At 44.1% G+C, this 14,885-nt stretch overlaps 2 protein-coding genes across 2 annotated transcripts in view; one reads left to right on the top strand and one right to left on the bottom strand.

Annotated features, from left to right (window-relative positions):
• Positions 1–293: 293 nt before the first annotated feature.
• Positions 294–2,247, top strand: DDX28 (DEAD-box helicase 28). The gene has a single exon (XM_015821709.1). It carries the CDS (start codon positions 294–296, stop codon positions 1,977–1,979), a length of 1,686 nt encoding a protein of 561 aa, XP_015677195.1. The 3' UTR covers positions 1,980–2,247.
• Positions 2,248–6,603: 4,356 nt separating this feature from the next.
• LOC107292599 (galanin receptor type 1-like) overlaps positions 6,604–14,885 on the bottom strand; it is a 15,138-nt gene continuing 6,856 nt past the window's right edge. The window contains exons 2-3 of the mRNA XM_015821710.1: positions 13,076–13,141; positions 6,604–6,921 (exon numbers count right to left, since the gene is read on the bottom strand). Of these exons, the coding sequence (XP_015677196.1) occupies positions 6,604–6,921; positions 13,076–13,141 (384 nt within the window). The remainder of the gene's footprint in view (positions 6,922–13,075; positions 13,142–14,885) is intronic.

The raw sequence follows: 14,885 nt of genomic DNA on the forward strand, positions 1-14,885 counted from the left end.
CTAAATGTCAAGCCATCCTCTTAGGAAAACAATCCTAAAACTTATGAAAACGATCCTAACGCCCCACAGAGAAACATTGTACTGTCGCCTTCATTAATGAAACATTAATATAAAATATAGACGATCCTAAAGAGAGGCTCCTCTACATTTTTATGCTCTATGTTTTTTAAGCGCCCAGGAGGTGAGGGCGTCATTGACGTCATCGAGGAACGCCTCCCCCGCGAGGCCTAAAACCGCGCCCGCCGTGTACGTCATCCATTGGCGACCGTCGCGTTCTTCCTTACCGCTCCAACATGGCGCTCTCGCTTTGGGGGATTCGTGGATCGGCGGCGGCGGCCGCCCGATTCCCCTCGTGGCTGCCGCCGGCCGTGCGGGGCTGGACGCTGCGCCAGGCCTCCGGAGCGTCCCCGCCTGACGACCGCGTGGTGCGGATCCCCCACGCGTGGAAGCTGCGCCTGGAGCGGCCGGCGTCCAAGCGGGAGCGAGGCGGGAGCCCCGAGAGGGAAGGCAGCGCGTCCTTTGGGGGAAAGCTGCTGCTGCGGACCCGGAGACGCGAGCTGAGCCAGGCGGCCCGGCACACGGTGGGCCGCCTGGAGAGGCCGCGCTTGGTGTCGGACGGCTGGAAGCACCGCTTGTCCCGCGGGGATTATTTCCAGCTGGAGCGGACGCGAAAGGAGCCTCTTCCGGAGCCGGCCGACGGGGAGCCGGCCCCGTCCACCTTCCTCGAGCTGGGCCTGGAGCCTCGCGTGGCGGCCCCCTTGCAGGAGGTGCTGGGCGTCTCGCGGCCCACGCCGGTGCAGCAGCGCACCATCCCGGCCCTGCTGAAGGGGGGCCACGCGCTGTGCGGGGCGGAAACCGGCAGCGGCAAAACCCTGGCCTACCTGCTGCCTCTCTTCCAGCGGCTCTTGCAGGCCCCGAAGCTCCCCGAGAAGGACGCTTATGCCACCTCTCCCCGCTCCTTGGTGGTGGTGCCCTCCCGAGAACTCGCAGGGCAGGTGCGTAGAGTTGCCGCCTCCTTGGCTGGTCCTTTGGACTTGCAGGTGAAGGAGGTCGGCGGTGGCCGGGGCACGGCTGCGCTTCGGCGCCGGATCCGTGAGGGTCCCACTGACCTCTTGATTGCCACGCCCGGTGCTCTGAGCAAAGTCCTGAAGAGGAAGATGTTGTCCTTGGAGAAACTGCTCTTCTTGGTGTTGGATGAAGCGGATACCCTCCTGGATGCCTCCTTCATCGATCTGGTGAAAGATATCGTTCAGCATGCTTTCTTGAAAGATGTCGTTCAGCAAGCTTTTCTGGACCCGCATTCTGAAGACAGGGATGAGGCTTGGGATCCCAAAGCCCAGCTGGTGGCGATGGGTGCTACCCTTCCAAAGGGGCTGAGCCAGATGTTGAGCGAGTCTGCCGATCTCTCCAACTTCACCGTATTGACCGGTTCAAGTTTGCATTGCCTTCAGCCTCACGTGGAGCAAAGGTTCGTACGTCTGAAGGGCTGCGACAAAGTAGCGGAGCTGCTACAACACCTCAAAGAGCGAGGGCCCTCCTCCGGAGCCGTCATTGTTTTCTGCAACAGAGCCAGCACTGTGAACTGGCTGAGTTACATTTTGGAAGACCATAAGATCAAACATTTACGCCTGCAGGGAGAAATAGCAGCTGATACGCGAGCTGGCATATTTAATGCCTTTAGAAGAGGCGAGTCTGACATTCTGTTGTGTACTGATATCGCTTCCCGTGGATTGGACACCATTCATGTTGAGCTCATCGTTAATTACGACTTCCCGTTAACGTTGCCAGATTATCTGCATCGGGTGGGACGTGTTGGCCGCATTGGCAGTAAATTCCCTGGGACTGCGGTCAGTTTTGTAACCCATAAGTGGGATGTAGATCTTGTTCGGAAAATAGAAACGGCAGCTCGCAAAAGAAGTCCGCTCCCAGGGCTAGATATAGTTGTTAAGGAGTCTTTGCCGAAAAAGAAGAAATTCTGAATTTGCCTGGAGGACCTAGAATGAATCTAATGTTTGCAGCAGTTCCTAATATATTTCTGACATTTTGTGTATTTGATTTTTGACCACTCAGTTCCTTAATAAAACTGTGCTAATACATGGATGCTGACATGGAACAGTCAGAGACTTCATCTATCCTATAAAAACATGGAGGATATTGCATCCATCATATTTATTCAACATATTTACATATGTTTTGTATTGTCCAAATTGACTTTATATATTATTCTACAATTGGTAAAATCCAGCAGTTCAGTTCAGACTTCCTCCGGGCTCTGCCATTCTAGGTACAATTTGGTAGTTTCCTGGAAATACACTGCATGTACCAAAAGCAGCTTAATGCATGCTGGTTATTACATTCTGAATTCAAAAAATAGTGTGCAGCTAGTCCTCAACTTAAAACAGTTCATTTAGTGACCATTCAAAATTACAGCGGCACTGAAAACTGACTTACGACAATTTTTCACGCTTAATTACTATTGCGGCAATCCCGTGGTTATGTGATCAGAATTCAGATGCTTGGCAACCGACTCATATTTATGGTGGTTGCAGAGTCCCAGGGTTATGTGATTGCTTTTGAAACATTCTGATGAGCAAAGTCAACCAGGAAACCCAGTCCACTTAATAACCATGTTACTAACTTAACAACTGTAGTGATTCGCTTCACTGTGGCAAGAAAAGTCATAAAGTGGGGCAAAACTAACATCTCACTTAGCAACAGAAATTTTGGGTTCAGTTGGCATAAGTCGAAATGGTATGGCTTGAGCAGGGGGTTGGACTAGAAGACCTCCAAGTCCCCTTTCAGCTCTATTCTGATTGATTGATTGACTGTGCATCCTTAATATGGTTTGTAAACTCATTGGACTATCATATACTAATTGCATATTTGGTCAGGTTTCTGCTTTCAGTGCCAGAACACAAATGTTAATAAGTGAAAGAAGTGCCCTTGGGCATGTACAGAGAGCTTTTGAGGAGGTGCTGTGAACATTTGCAGTCATCCAGCTTACCTTGAAGAGTACAGAGGCAGACACGGCAGAACCGTGAGCAGTAATATCCAAGATCTCGGTGCATATTTAGAGAGCATGTTAAAACAAAGTGCAGGAGCTGTTAGAGTAGAATCATCATTGTCTCTTTAACCATGGTTTGGCTGCATGTGATCTACGTCAAAGCAGCTGCTATTTCCAATTAACTGGAAAAGTGGGTTGGGAAGGTATAAAAGAGCAATGCGTACGTTCTGGTCTGTGGTTTCACCTGATATCCAGGCATAGTGGTACTTTCACACAGCAAGCATGTTTACTCCACCCATAGCAATCAGAAATGGCCAAATTCTTGCATCGTTTTTATTCAGACGCCACAACCTATAGCGAATCTGAACTGCAACATCTGACTTAAAGGGATGAAGGGTGACGTGGAATCTCAGTTGAAAGTCAGCAGGTTGCTGAGCTTGTATTTAAAAATAGGCTTGTGAGTCTGCTTGCAAGCTTAATTTCTTGCAGAGCATATTGTGCAAATAAAGCCACTGCATTTGGCTACTATTAAAAGTACAGAAATAAAAGCAGAAAGGGCAATAGTTGAGAAAATTCAAAGATGTATCCTGTAGGGTTTTTGGGGGTAATCTTAATGGAATCTATCCTGTATGGCAAGCATGTCAAACTCAAGACATCACGTGACGTCACGCGACGTATCACAACTTTTTCCCCATTGCCAGCAATGGGGTGGGTGTGTTTTCGGCGTGACGCATCCGGCCTGTGGGCCGGCAGTTTGATATGCCTGCTTGCTGTATGGGATAAAAAGACTTTCTTGAAGCAGCAATGAAAGTTTAGCTTAAGAAAACTTCTGTGTTCATAAAAATCTATGTAAACTAAAGGACATTTTTAATACTGATTGGGATTAACCCTAACTTTCCACATTTGCCATTTCCCCAATTAGAAGCAAGAACTCCATGTTCTTTAGATCATAAAAGTAACAATACTGCAAAAAAAATAAATCATCACACCCTTGATTCCTTTCTAAACTTGCACAAGGTCAAGTCTTCTTCAAGTCAAGCTAAACTTGTGATTTAGGCAGACCATAAACCGAGGAAACCATATATCAAAAGCTCACTTTATTTTTGGTCAAACATTGTGGGAGCAGAACCATACTAGTTTGTTATAGGAAAAAAATCTGGAGTCCGTTAACCTTCTGGCTACCAAAATTTATTAAAACACATCAGCTTTCAGGAACTACAATTCACTTCAAGCTAAGCATCTGATTTTTTGGACCAGTCCACAGCTAGCATTGCCGAGCGAGCAGATTAGTAACCATTTAGCAACTGAAAAACAGAATGTTTTAATGCAGCGTGTTCCAATTTGCAAAGATAGGTTCCTTTCCACCACAATAAAAGTAATCAGTACAGTAAAGCATTTTTACATCTGTAGTGCAATACAACAACAATGGATACCCATTGGCTTCTAAACTAAGGATTCCAGTAACGCACAGTTATATAAACTTTGACAACCGAGCAAAACCATATCTGGACACAAACATTCACCAACACGGCAGTGTTCAGCACATTGCTTTGAACAGAAAAATACATCTGACCTCTTCAGTGTTTCAAAGATAATACCATTAATAAACAAAGGCAGTTCTAAATCGGGCCAAAATGAAGTGCGTATGTACGAAAGCAAATTCTCACATCTTTCTGCTGTTACAGATGGAACTTGAAGTGTGGCAACCTGCTGCCCCAGCTGCCACATTCGAGTTAAACTGTATTCGAAGCTGAGTTGGAACCTCAGTTTTCCCAAATGGCATTCCTTTACAGACAGATGATGGTTCGGCCACATGTGGACATCTTGCAGTTTAAATGCTGGAAAAAAGAACGTGTCTCCTTTCCAGGTTGTTGGATCCAATCTGAAGGCTTGTGTGGTCTAGTGAAAAAAAAGGAAATATGGAATCTGATTCATCATAGCTTGCTATGGTCCATATTGCTCGGCAGCTGAGCAACTACAGATCATCTATGTTCTTCCAGAGAAGGTCTCCTTGTGGACTTCCAGCAATATGCCAACCATTCTTCCCCAAAAGGTGGCAGACCCAGGATCTAAACCATTTTATTTCATTGACTTTGACAGTTAATTAAAATGAAATAACCCAATTAGTACCATCACCTCCAATCGTGCTTTCCTTCCTTTCCAAGTCTGGATGTTCCCGCAGATATGTGAATCTCAGCTCTATGAGATCTCTACAAAGGCATTATTTGCTGGAGGGTTCTGGGAATTGTGGTCCATACATCAAGGTAGCAGCTGCCCAGCTTTTGAGGGGCTACTGGGCAGACCACTTTCAGAGCACGGAGGCATGGTGTGGAAAACCTCAAATTGTGTCCTTTGTGCTGCATAAATTGACAGATTTCCAGCAGTTCCTAATTTCACAGTACCCTGCAGTGCCTCTTTTATTGAGGGTGTTTCTCTATATTTAGTTTATATTCCAATGAATAGAGAGAGACAGAGAGAGAGGATAGTTGCAAATCAGAAAGCAGTAAGTAAAGAGTCTTTCTTTCACAATAAAAACAACATATTATAATGTACTTTTTCCAGTTTAAGTCAGCTTGGGATTACACTTCCTGAACCTACAATACTCTTTACGTTTCTAGATCTTCTGGTTGCAAAGAAATCTTTGAAAATGTTCAGGCAAAGAAAGGAGAGATGGCTGAAAGAATTTCTGATAGTCAGCAAAAAAAAAAAAAAAAAGTTGCCCATTGCCCATCCTTTTGCTTTCCACGACTGCAGAATAAATTAACACATATCACTAAGAAGGGTGAAATCAATTTTACCAAGGAAGATAAACTTTGCAGCCTTGCATAATGCACTGAGGGTTTTTGCTTTGGCGGAAATTTCTTGAAACCTACACACAAAGCACCAACTGTCACACTAAACATCGAAATGCTTTCTGCGAGTTGAAGGGTTAGGGCTTGGTAGCAGCAACACTTGAGAGAGCTTGCTGTACTGGTGTCTCCTTTTCACTGCCTTTTTCAGTAGCAAGCAGCAAATAAAAATTCATACCTTCCAGAAAATTGGAACTTTCCAACTTTCCCATTATGAGAAACAGCTCATTGTCCCTCCTAAGCCACGAATGGACTAGTGCTGAAAAAGTCAAAGTGGTGCCAACAAAGAATGGGTAACAACTATGGTGTGCGTGATGGATAGGTAATATAACCATGGTGAAGATGAGAGATGGGCAATAGAACCATGTTGAACATCATAAATGGGTAATATAACTACGGTGAACATCAGAGATGGGTAATAGAACCCTGGCGAACCCTGGTGAACATATTACCCATGGTGGATGGGTAATATCACCATGGTGAACATCAGAGATGGGTCAAATAGCCATGGTAAATATGAGACATGGGTCACTTAATTATGAACATGACTCATGAATAATATCACCATGGTAAATATGATGGATGGGTAATATAAGCGTGGTGAACAAGAGAGCTGGGTAATATCACCCTGGTGAACACAACGAATGATCTGCTCAGGCCAGCTTTTCCAAGATGAACCATTTCTGAACACTTTGGTATAGTCACCCATTGGCTGTTCTTCCCATCCGACGTTGAGCTTCGGCTTCCCTTTCACACATTGGTTGTGGAGTGAGTAGTGGAGAAATTCTCCATGCGAACTCTCACCAGCTTGTCGGCAGGGGCTGGCTGAAGGAGGAACTTGCACGTGAAGACTTGACGGCAGGCATTGCGGAAATTCTCCGAGAGGAAAGCGTAGATGATGGGGTTGATGCAGGAGTTCCCGTAGGCCAAGCAATGGGAGATGATGCGGAAGGTGAAGGAGATATTGTTCAGGGGGAACTGGCCAAATTCTGCCCAAATTGTGATGATGTGGTGGGGGAGCCAGGAGATCAGGAAGACGGCAACAACCAGCAGGACGGTCTGGGCCGTCTGCAAGAAAGAAAGAGAAATTTTGGAGAGACAAACTGGGTGAACTGCAGCTTGCGCGGCATCGTTTTATTTTATTTTTTTACAAAGATGCCACATGCCAAGTTGTGTTTAATTATACGTCAAGCGATGGGCAAGAGTCGGATTTCCGACATTCAACTATTGGCAACCTGGCAGCTATCAAAGGGGTAATTAACTTTTTTTTAAAAGGTAATTTTAAAAAATGTAGTTCTTAAACTGGGCTTGGGACAGCTTGACAACAAACCTAATTTTATTTCTGCTACAGAGAATTTGGAGATTAATCTTGCAAATGATCTCACCCCTCAAATGAGCTTGAATATTTTCATTTTGAACAAACACTCTTTTCTTCTTTCAGGATTTGTTTTAATTGTTCTTCTGCTGTTTTAATTGTATTCTTGGCAATGCTTACAGTCCTGACGTGAGGCCATCAAGAAATCACAATCTCTGTGTCATTCTCCCTCCCTCTCTTTCTCTCTTTCTCTCTCTCTCTCTCACACACATACAGAGAAAGAGAGAGAAATTGAGTGTTGCAGTAGTAATGGTGTTGGATTAGAATTGGGGAGACTCCAGTTTTAATTCCCCCTCAACCAAAGAATTTCACTGGGTGATTTTGGGCCAGTCACTCCCTCACAAATCAACCTACTTTATTACATTGTAAGGGAAAATAGGAGATAATGTTGGGTACCACAGCCTGAAAGCCCTGAATTAATGAGAAGTAGGATAAAAACCTTAAAAAGTTATGGACAGTCGCTTACTAAGATTGGGTTCATGCAACATGCTTAAGCAGGTTGGTTTCACATCTAGCAGACTCTCACAGTGTGATAAATTCAATTACTGATAACTTGGGTTATTTTTTTACCTCTGGGTGTGAATCCAATCTGTTCAGCTTATTGTTTAATGCAACATTTCTCAACCTCCCCGGCAACTTTAAGATGTGTAGACAGGATGCTGACTGGGGAATTCTGGGAACTGAAATCCACACATCTTAAAGTTGCTGAATATCAGAAACACTGGTTTAATGTATGGCATGGTTTCCCCCAAATAGGCCCATTTATTAACCAGAATTCTAAAGTAAGTTATCAGGACCTTGGAGAGTTCACATTCCCACTTCTACCAAAAGAATTACTACGAGAAAAAAAAAAACTTGGAGTTTTCCTTACTGGGGTAAGTAATGCTCCAAACTAAATTACTAAAAGGAGCCCTGGTGGCGCAGTGGTTAGAATGCGGTATTACAGGCTAACTCTGCCCACAATCTGGAGTTTGATCCTGACTGGCTCAAGGTTGATTTAGCCTTCCATTTTCCGAGGTCAGTAAAATGAGGACCCACATTGTCCTCGGTATATAAGTGGTATATAAGCGGTATATAAGTCTAAGGGCTATGGGAAGAGCACTATCCATACATTCAGATGGAACTGACTGCATTCACCCACACCGTGCAAAGTTAGATGAACCCAATTGTGGTTTATTTAGAGGAACCCCGTTGCCTGCTTGGAGTTCATCCCCCATTTGCGTTTGCGTCGTATGTTAGATGAAAATGTGGTGAGCTCATTTGCAGCTCGCGCACGTGCTGCACACATCTAGCCCTCGACAATTTGGAGAGGGGAGAAATTGAACATCCCTGTTCAATAGAAAGCTATTATCTGCACTGTCCTTTTTAACACTGCTTACTTTGTGGGAGCTCACAATTATGGTCGGGTCTTGATTTGATTCATCACCCAAACTTTACCGCGGAGCTACCAGCCCTACATTAGCACTTCCAGGACTAAAGTGCTATTGAAAATGCTCTAATTACATGGCTCTTGGTTACATCCAGAAAGCAAAGTATTTTGTCCTGAATGCATTCAGTGGTTGGCTGGAGGGGTGAAAAAGGCCCAGAACCTCTGAGTCATTTGTTGAGTAGCTTTCAATAGCTCTGCCCTGAGATTTGTTTTGGTAACTCTGACTAAATAATTGCCACACAAATGACAAAGAGGAAGGGTGGGAGGTGATGGAGAAAGGGCACCCTTTGGAAGAGAATCAAGACACAGCAGCATCTTGGGCCAAATCAAAGTGTAATCTTGGCCAACAGACAAACCAAGCTGGCGTCCGCTGTGATTACTCCTCAAATTATGAGTAGTCATTCACTCCTCTTGGCCACTGTTTCAACCTTTTAGACATGCCTGTGAAAGATCCTTCCGTCCCTAAAAATCTTTAAATCAAACTGCCAGCCAGAATGTGCAATACTAGACTAAAGGGCAAACATTATCTGATGTTTGTAAACTCCTTCTTTGTTTGTAAGTTCCTTGAGTCTGATCTGGAATTCATAGGCCACAATCCTGCCCTGGAAGATGACAGCATTGTCCAAGGAGGCCATCGGTTTATTATGCCATATAAGCAGTGGTGGGATTCAGCCAGTTCGCACCACTTCGGCAGAACCAGTGGCTCATTTTTTTGTTGCCCAGGCCCAGAATGGACGTCCGGAAGTGGCATCCACACAGAGAACCGGTTGGTCACATATTTGAATTTGAATCCCACCATTCCTTCCTTCCTTCCTTCCTTCCTTCCTTCCTTCCTTCCTTCCTTCCTTCCTTCCTTCCTTCCTTCCTTCCTGTGGTGGGATTCAGCCAGTTTGCACCACTTCGGCAGAACCGGTAGCTAATTTTTTTGTTGCCCAGGCTCAGAATGAACATCCGGAAGCGGCATCCACACAGAGAACCGGTTGTTCACCTATCTGAATCCCACCACTGCATATAAGCACTCCGTAATAGAACCAGCCAGCCCAGGTTTCTATCTTCAGCCCCTGCAATGATGAATTTAAACTTTTGGAAAGAAAACACGGATTCCTTCCCTGCAGTTTGTTATTTGGGAGGGAGAGAAGATGCAAAAAAGAAAAAAAGTTTTGGAAGAAAAGATTGGTTCCCCCCCCCCCTTTTGTCCTCAACCTGATCTACTCTCTGTATTAGCCCTTCCTGCCTGAGTGATTTCAGCCAAAGAACACGGAAAGGTTTTACTACTCAACATGACCTACAGACCCACTCTCGTCCCCGCACAAGCCAAAATGACCATGTGGGCTTTTCCCCACAATACCTCCTGATCCTAGCCTGTAAATAAAACAACACTGGGAATGAGGCTGTTGGTCTAAACCAGGGGTAGGCAACCTTGGCTCTTTTATGACTCGTGGACTTCAACTCCCAGAATTCCTGAGCCAGCATGGCTCAGCTTGGAAACCTCTCCCTTTCCCCTCAGCGTGGCTGGCTCGGGAATTTTGGGAGTTGAAGTCCACGAGTCATAAAAGAGCCAAGGTTGCCTACCCCTGGACTAAACAGCCAGTCAGGTTTGAAAGCTGTCCGTTCAAACAGTAGCTTTGCAACCCTCCAACCTTGTGCCGCAGCAATTAGAATGAAACATTTCTTGCCAAATTCACCAACCAACGTCTTTTCCCATTAGCAAAGAGCACTGTTGTTTTTCTGTTACACACACACACACACACACACAAGCATAATTCTCACTGGCTTCTTAATTTTTAGGCACTCTGAATGGGAAAAGAAGGAGACCACAATGTGAAGTTCTCCAATGGCAGACACCTTCTTGGAACTGCTGAAAAGAGTGTGTTGTGAGGATGGATGTTACACATCCATTTTGCACTCTGATTCAGGTGACCTCCCAGGGCCCAGGTAAGTCCCCCAGTGGCCTCAGTGACTCTCAGGAAGAGTGCTAACAATGAGATGACTGCAAGGAACACAAATCCTTCCATCCTCCACCATTCAATCAGAACTGAAGAAGCTTCTTGGATGAGAAGTGAAACATCTTCATGGAAAAACAAAACGCAGTTGCCTCATGAAGGAAGAAGCACCTCCGGGCCAACCACGAGCTGGAGGACTGACAATCTCCACAGACAGCTACTTGGGTGAGCCAATCTAGTCACAATTATACCTGTTAGAGTTACATGTACAAACCCAGCATTATGCCCCATTTATATCCATCAATATGATATAATTATCCTATGGCTGAGCATAATATTATAGGAGCAGGAACTAAACAGCTAATGGCCCGAGGAAAGTACAGTATTTCAGCCCAAAAAAATAATAATGCTTTTGATGGAAAACCGATTTGCTCTCTAATACATATACAAGAGCAAATTATTTTAAATTATATCGGTCGTCAAATAGCAGGAGTATCTGAGTTTCCTGTTTTTCTTTTTTTTTTTAAAAAAAAAATTATGTCTGGCAGCCGAAGGAATCCAGATTGGAAGGACGAGATCCCCTTGGAATTATCGCCTGCCTCGGTCACTTTGAGGGGTGTTTTGGACTTTCAATAATTTTGTTCTTGATGAGAAACAGACTCAAGGCACTCAAGTCATCATTTTGCAGATGAGATGGAAGTAGTCCTTGACTTACAACCACTTGTTTATGGACCTATGACCCTTTTTCGCGCTGATGACCATTGCAGCGTCCCCACAGTTACGTGATCAAAATCTGGATACTTGATAACCGGCTCATATTTATGACGGTTGCAGCGTCCCGGGTCATGTGATCACCTTTGGCAACCTTCTAACATGCAAAGTTGATGGAGAAGCCAGATTCACTTAACCACCATGTTACTTAACAACCAACTTACAAATCCTGGGTCTACAGACTATCCTCAACTACAGAATCTGGGTAAACATACATTCTATATATGTAGTAAAATGTATCATGACATCAGAAAGGACTGGAATAAGAGCAAGACCATTACCAGGTCCACAAAAGGCCACAAGGTAGAGCCAGTTTTGAAGTAGTCCATAACTCTTCATTAGAGTTTTTTAACAGAAAAAAGGTAAATTAAGATAAGGGAGACAACGAAACAGCATCTGCATGTAATTTTAATAATAAAACTGTTTCTAGCTTTCTATCTATGGATACAGAGAGTCCTGTATGGCTTTCAGAAGTACAAAAACTGCTTTTAGGATCATTTTACCCAAGAGGAATACTTGTGGGAAGGGTATACATGTTTAAAAAGTTAAGATAGAGATTATAAACATGCAAACAAAGCTCTGTATCTTTTTAATTTATTCCTTCAAGCACGATGCATATTAAAAGTTGCTCTCAGTTCCTAAAATTGTTAGTCTGAAGCAACCAACAAATAAGTCCTCCACTCAACTCCCTGCAATTTTTAAAATCAAAAAAATTAATTTGGAACTGTACTATTATACATAACTGTATGTTTATCTTCCTTATGGCAGTACTTCAAATTAACATTGGGTTTCCTTGTAACATTTGGTGAATAAAGGATGATAAACTGATTTAAAAAAAAACCCTTGTTTGGAAACACATTTGCCTGGGCTAAGAACTTTGATCAAACACGGTCATCTTGCTAATTGGTTGTGAAACAGCAAAACAGCAGTTCACAGAAATTTTAAATATGCACAGCATGAAAACGCTCAACCTCAAATGCCTGCAAGACCGTTGGCTCGCTTTCAGGAAAAAAAAAATATCGCTAGTTATCGCCCTCCGTGAGTTTCTTACATGAAATTCAGTTCTACCACCTTCCAAAAAGGGAGTTACGCATTTATTTGTTTGTTTGTTTGTTCCTATCCCGCTTTAATTATTTTTTACAAATAACTCAAGGTGGCAAACATATCCAGCACACCTTCCTCTTGTTATTTTCCCTACAACAACAATCTTGTTAGGTGGGTTTTGTTGCAAGAGAGAGGGAAGGGCCCAGAGTCACCCAGATGGCTTTCACGGCTTAAGGCAGGACTTGAACTCATGGTCTTCTGCTTTCAGGTCTGGTGCTTTAATCACTAAATCAGACTGGTTCAACCAGGATTCAATTTTTTTATATGCTGACATATAACAGACAGAATCTTGCCGGACTAAATGCTTATTACTCTCACCCTAATGAATCTATCCTAGAGAGTGGCTATTTGAATCCTCTTTATCTCCTATCCATCTCTGGGCTGGTCTCTCTCTTGTCTCCCCCTCCCTCTTTCTAGAATATGTTCCCTCCCTTCTGGGAAACTGCCACCTCATTGTTGTCCTTCACACCAGCTCACCCCCCCCCACCCCCGCGGGCATCATCTCTCATAGAAACAGACGCACCACATTTTGATTACTTTTGTGAAACACAACATATCTTGCCCGTCTACAATGCTTAGTAATTGCTGTTGGGCATTTACCTTTCTCTTTGATCTTTCTGACTTCCTGGAAATATTCTTCACTTTTTTGTGAAGGTGATATAAGACCTACAACGAGAAAGAACGAAAGAAACTGTTACCTCGTTTCAGAAAATATCGGTTTTTACCTCAGCCCGTTGCTGGAGTTTGCAAAGAGAACGACGAATCTTCCCCCCTTAATTTGATCAGGCTTCAAATGAGATCATTGCAACCCCTTGCTTTTTTTAACACAGTATATAGCCTCTCGGGTGTTTTTAAGAAACGGCACTCCACAATAGCTATCTGTATATTACTAGAACTCTTCTGTCTGTTTGTCTGTCTGTAACCTTCACCTGGGCAAAATGGAGCCTCATAGGGCAACCTTTTTTTTTTAAACCAGGTCGCTGTAATGGACTAATGTAGGGGAAGAAATAGCAGAACTTGGAGGGTGGAGTTGAAAGAGGGATCATCCTAAAATGAGGGTGAAGATTTGCCCTCCGAGCTTGTGATCTTGTTCAGTATCTTTAGTGCTCCCTTCTCCTTTTGGCTCAGAGTTTCGTTTTGTCTGTTGCACTGCACGTTGGAGATGATCCTTTGTCTGACGTCTTCTTGTGTTTCTTGGTCCAGGTTGTATGTTTTTAGAATGGATTCGAGATTGGCAAGGAATTCAACGGAGTCAGCAACTTTGTGGTTGAAATTGAGGCAGTGTGTGAGGATGGAAGTGGTTGGCCATTGTATTCTTCCTAGAGCTGAAAGAAAGTGACTGGCCCACGGTCTTATGGTCTCCTGGTTTTGTAGCCAGATGCTTTACCCATTATAGCAAACTACACAATATACTTAATGCTTAATTAAAATGCTAGTTGTACAGGAGAAGGGAAGGGAAGGGAAATTTTGAAGCTGGGCAAATGCAACCACTAAATCTTGGGCCACATTAGTTCAACGTTTTGTGTAAATCCATCTAACAAGCTGATGGCCGTCACCTTAGATCACTGTTCAGCTTCAGAGAGGTTACATCTGTCAAGAGCCACTAATCTTAATGGAATTGTTTTATCTCCTGTTTGAAAGGCATCGTATTTCTGTGACTCAGGGTTGACATAACATTGCGCTAATTAACCTGCATCTGTTTTGTTTATGCAAAGGGATTCTTCCCCCTACCTCCATTTGCAAAAGAGGCCTCTGCAGCGAAGGCTGGCCTTGAAAAGCAAAAGCAAAAAATGAAATAAAAAATTACTCTCTGTTACTTCAAACTTAGCTCTATGTCGCCTTTCCAAATGGGTGTTTGTCAGGGCATTTTGCTGCTCGTTAAAATCATGGAAGTTTTTAAAAAGTAGGGTTGTTTGTGTATAAGTGAGAAAAAAGCATGTTGGTTTCTCCTTCTCCCTCTCTCCTGCTCCTCAGCGCTGACTCCATCAACCTCCAATCTGCTATTTACATTTGAAGAAGCACAGTGAAAACAGATATTAACTGCATTCAGGTAATTAATACCGTTTAGGCCTAAATGATCCGTTGCTGAGAAGCAACCGCAAGCAAAGAGATCTTGCCTGGATTTGACGCTTGCAGACCGTAAAGCAGTGGTTCTCAACCTTTTTAATGCCGCGACCTTAACCGGTTGTAAGTCGAGGACTAAATCAGTCATAAGTCAAGGACTAAACCGGTCGTAAGTCGAGGACTAAACCGGTCGTAAGTCAAGGACTACCCAACCGGTCGTAAGTCGAGGACTTTCCCTGCCCGGGAGCGCCGCGCATGCGTGGTTCCGCCCCCTGCGCCGGCCGAGGCGTAGCTGGCAAGCGGCAGAGACGGAGCAGGCCGACCACCAGCTGGCCCAGCCCAAGGG

Source organism: Protobothrops mucrosquamatus, unplaced genomic scaffold (assembly GCF_001527695.2).
Source record: "Protobothrops mucrosquamatus isolate PMUCROS unplaced genomic scaffold, P.Mucros_1.0 scaffold1386, whole genome shotgun sequence".
Taxonomy (NCBI): Eukaryota; Metazoa; Chordata; class Lepidosauria; order Squamata; family Viperidae; genus Protobothrops; species Protobothrops mucrosquamatus.

What these genes read in the sequence shown, in the direction of transcription:
- DDX28 (XM_015821709.1), top strand. Translation starts at nt 294, where the DNA reads ATGGCGCTCTCGCTTTGGGGGATTCGTGGATCGGCGGCGGCGGCCGCC.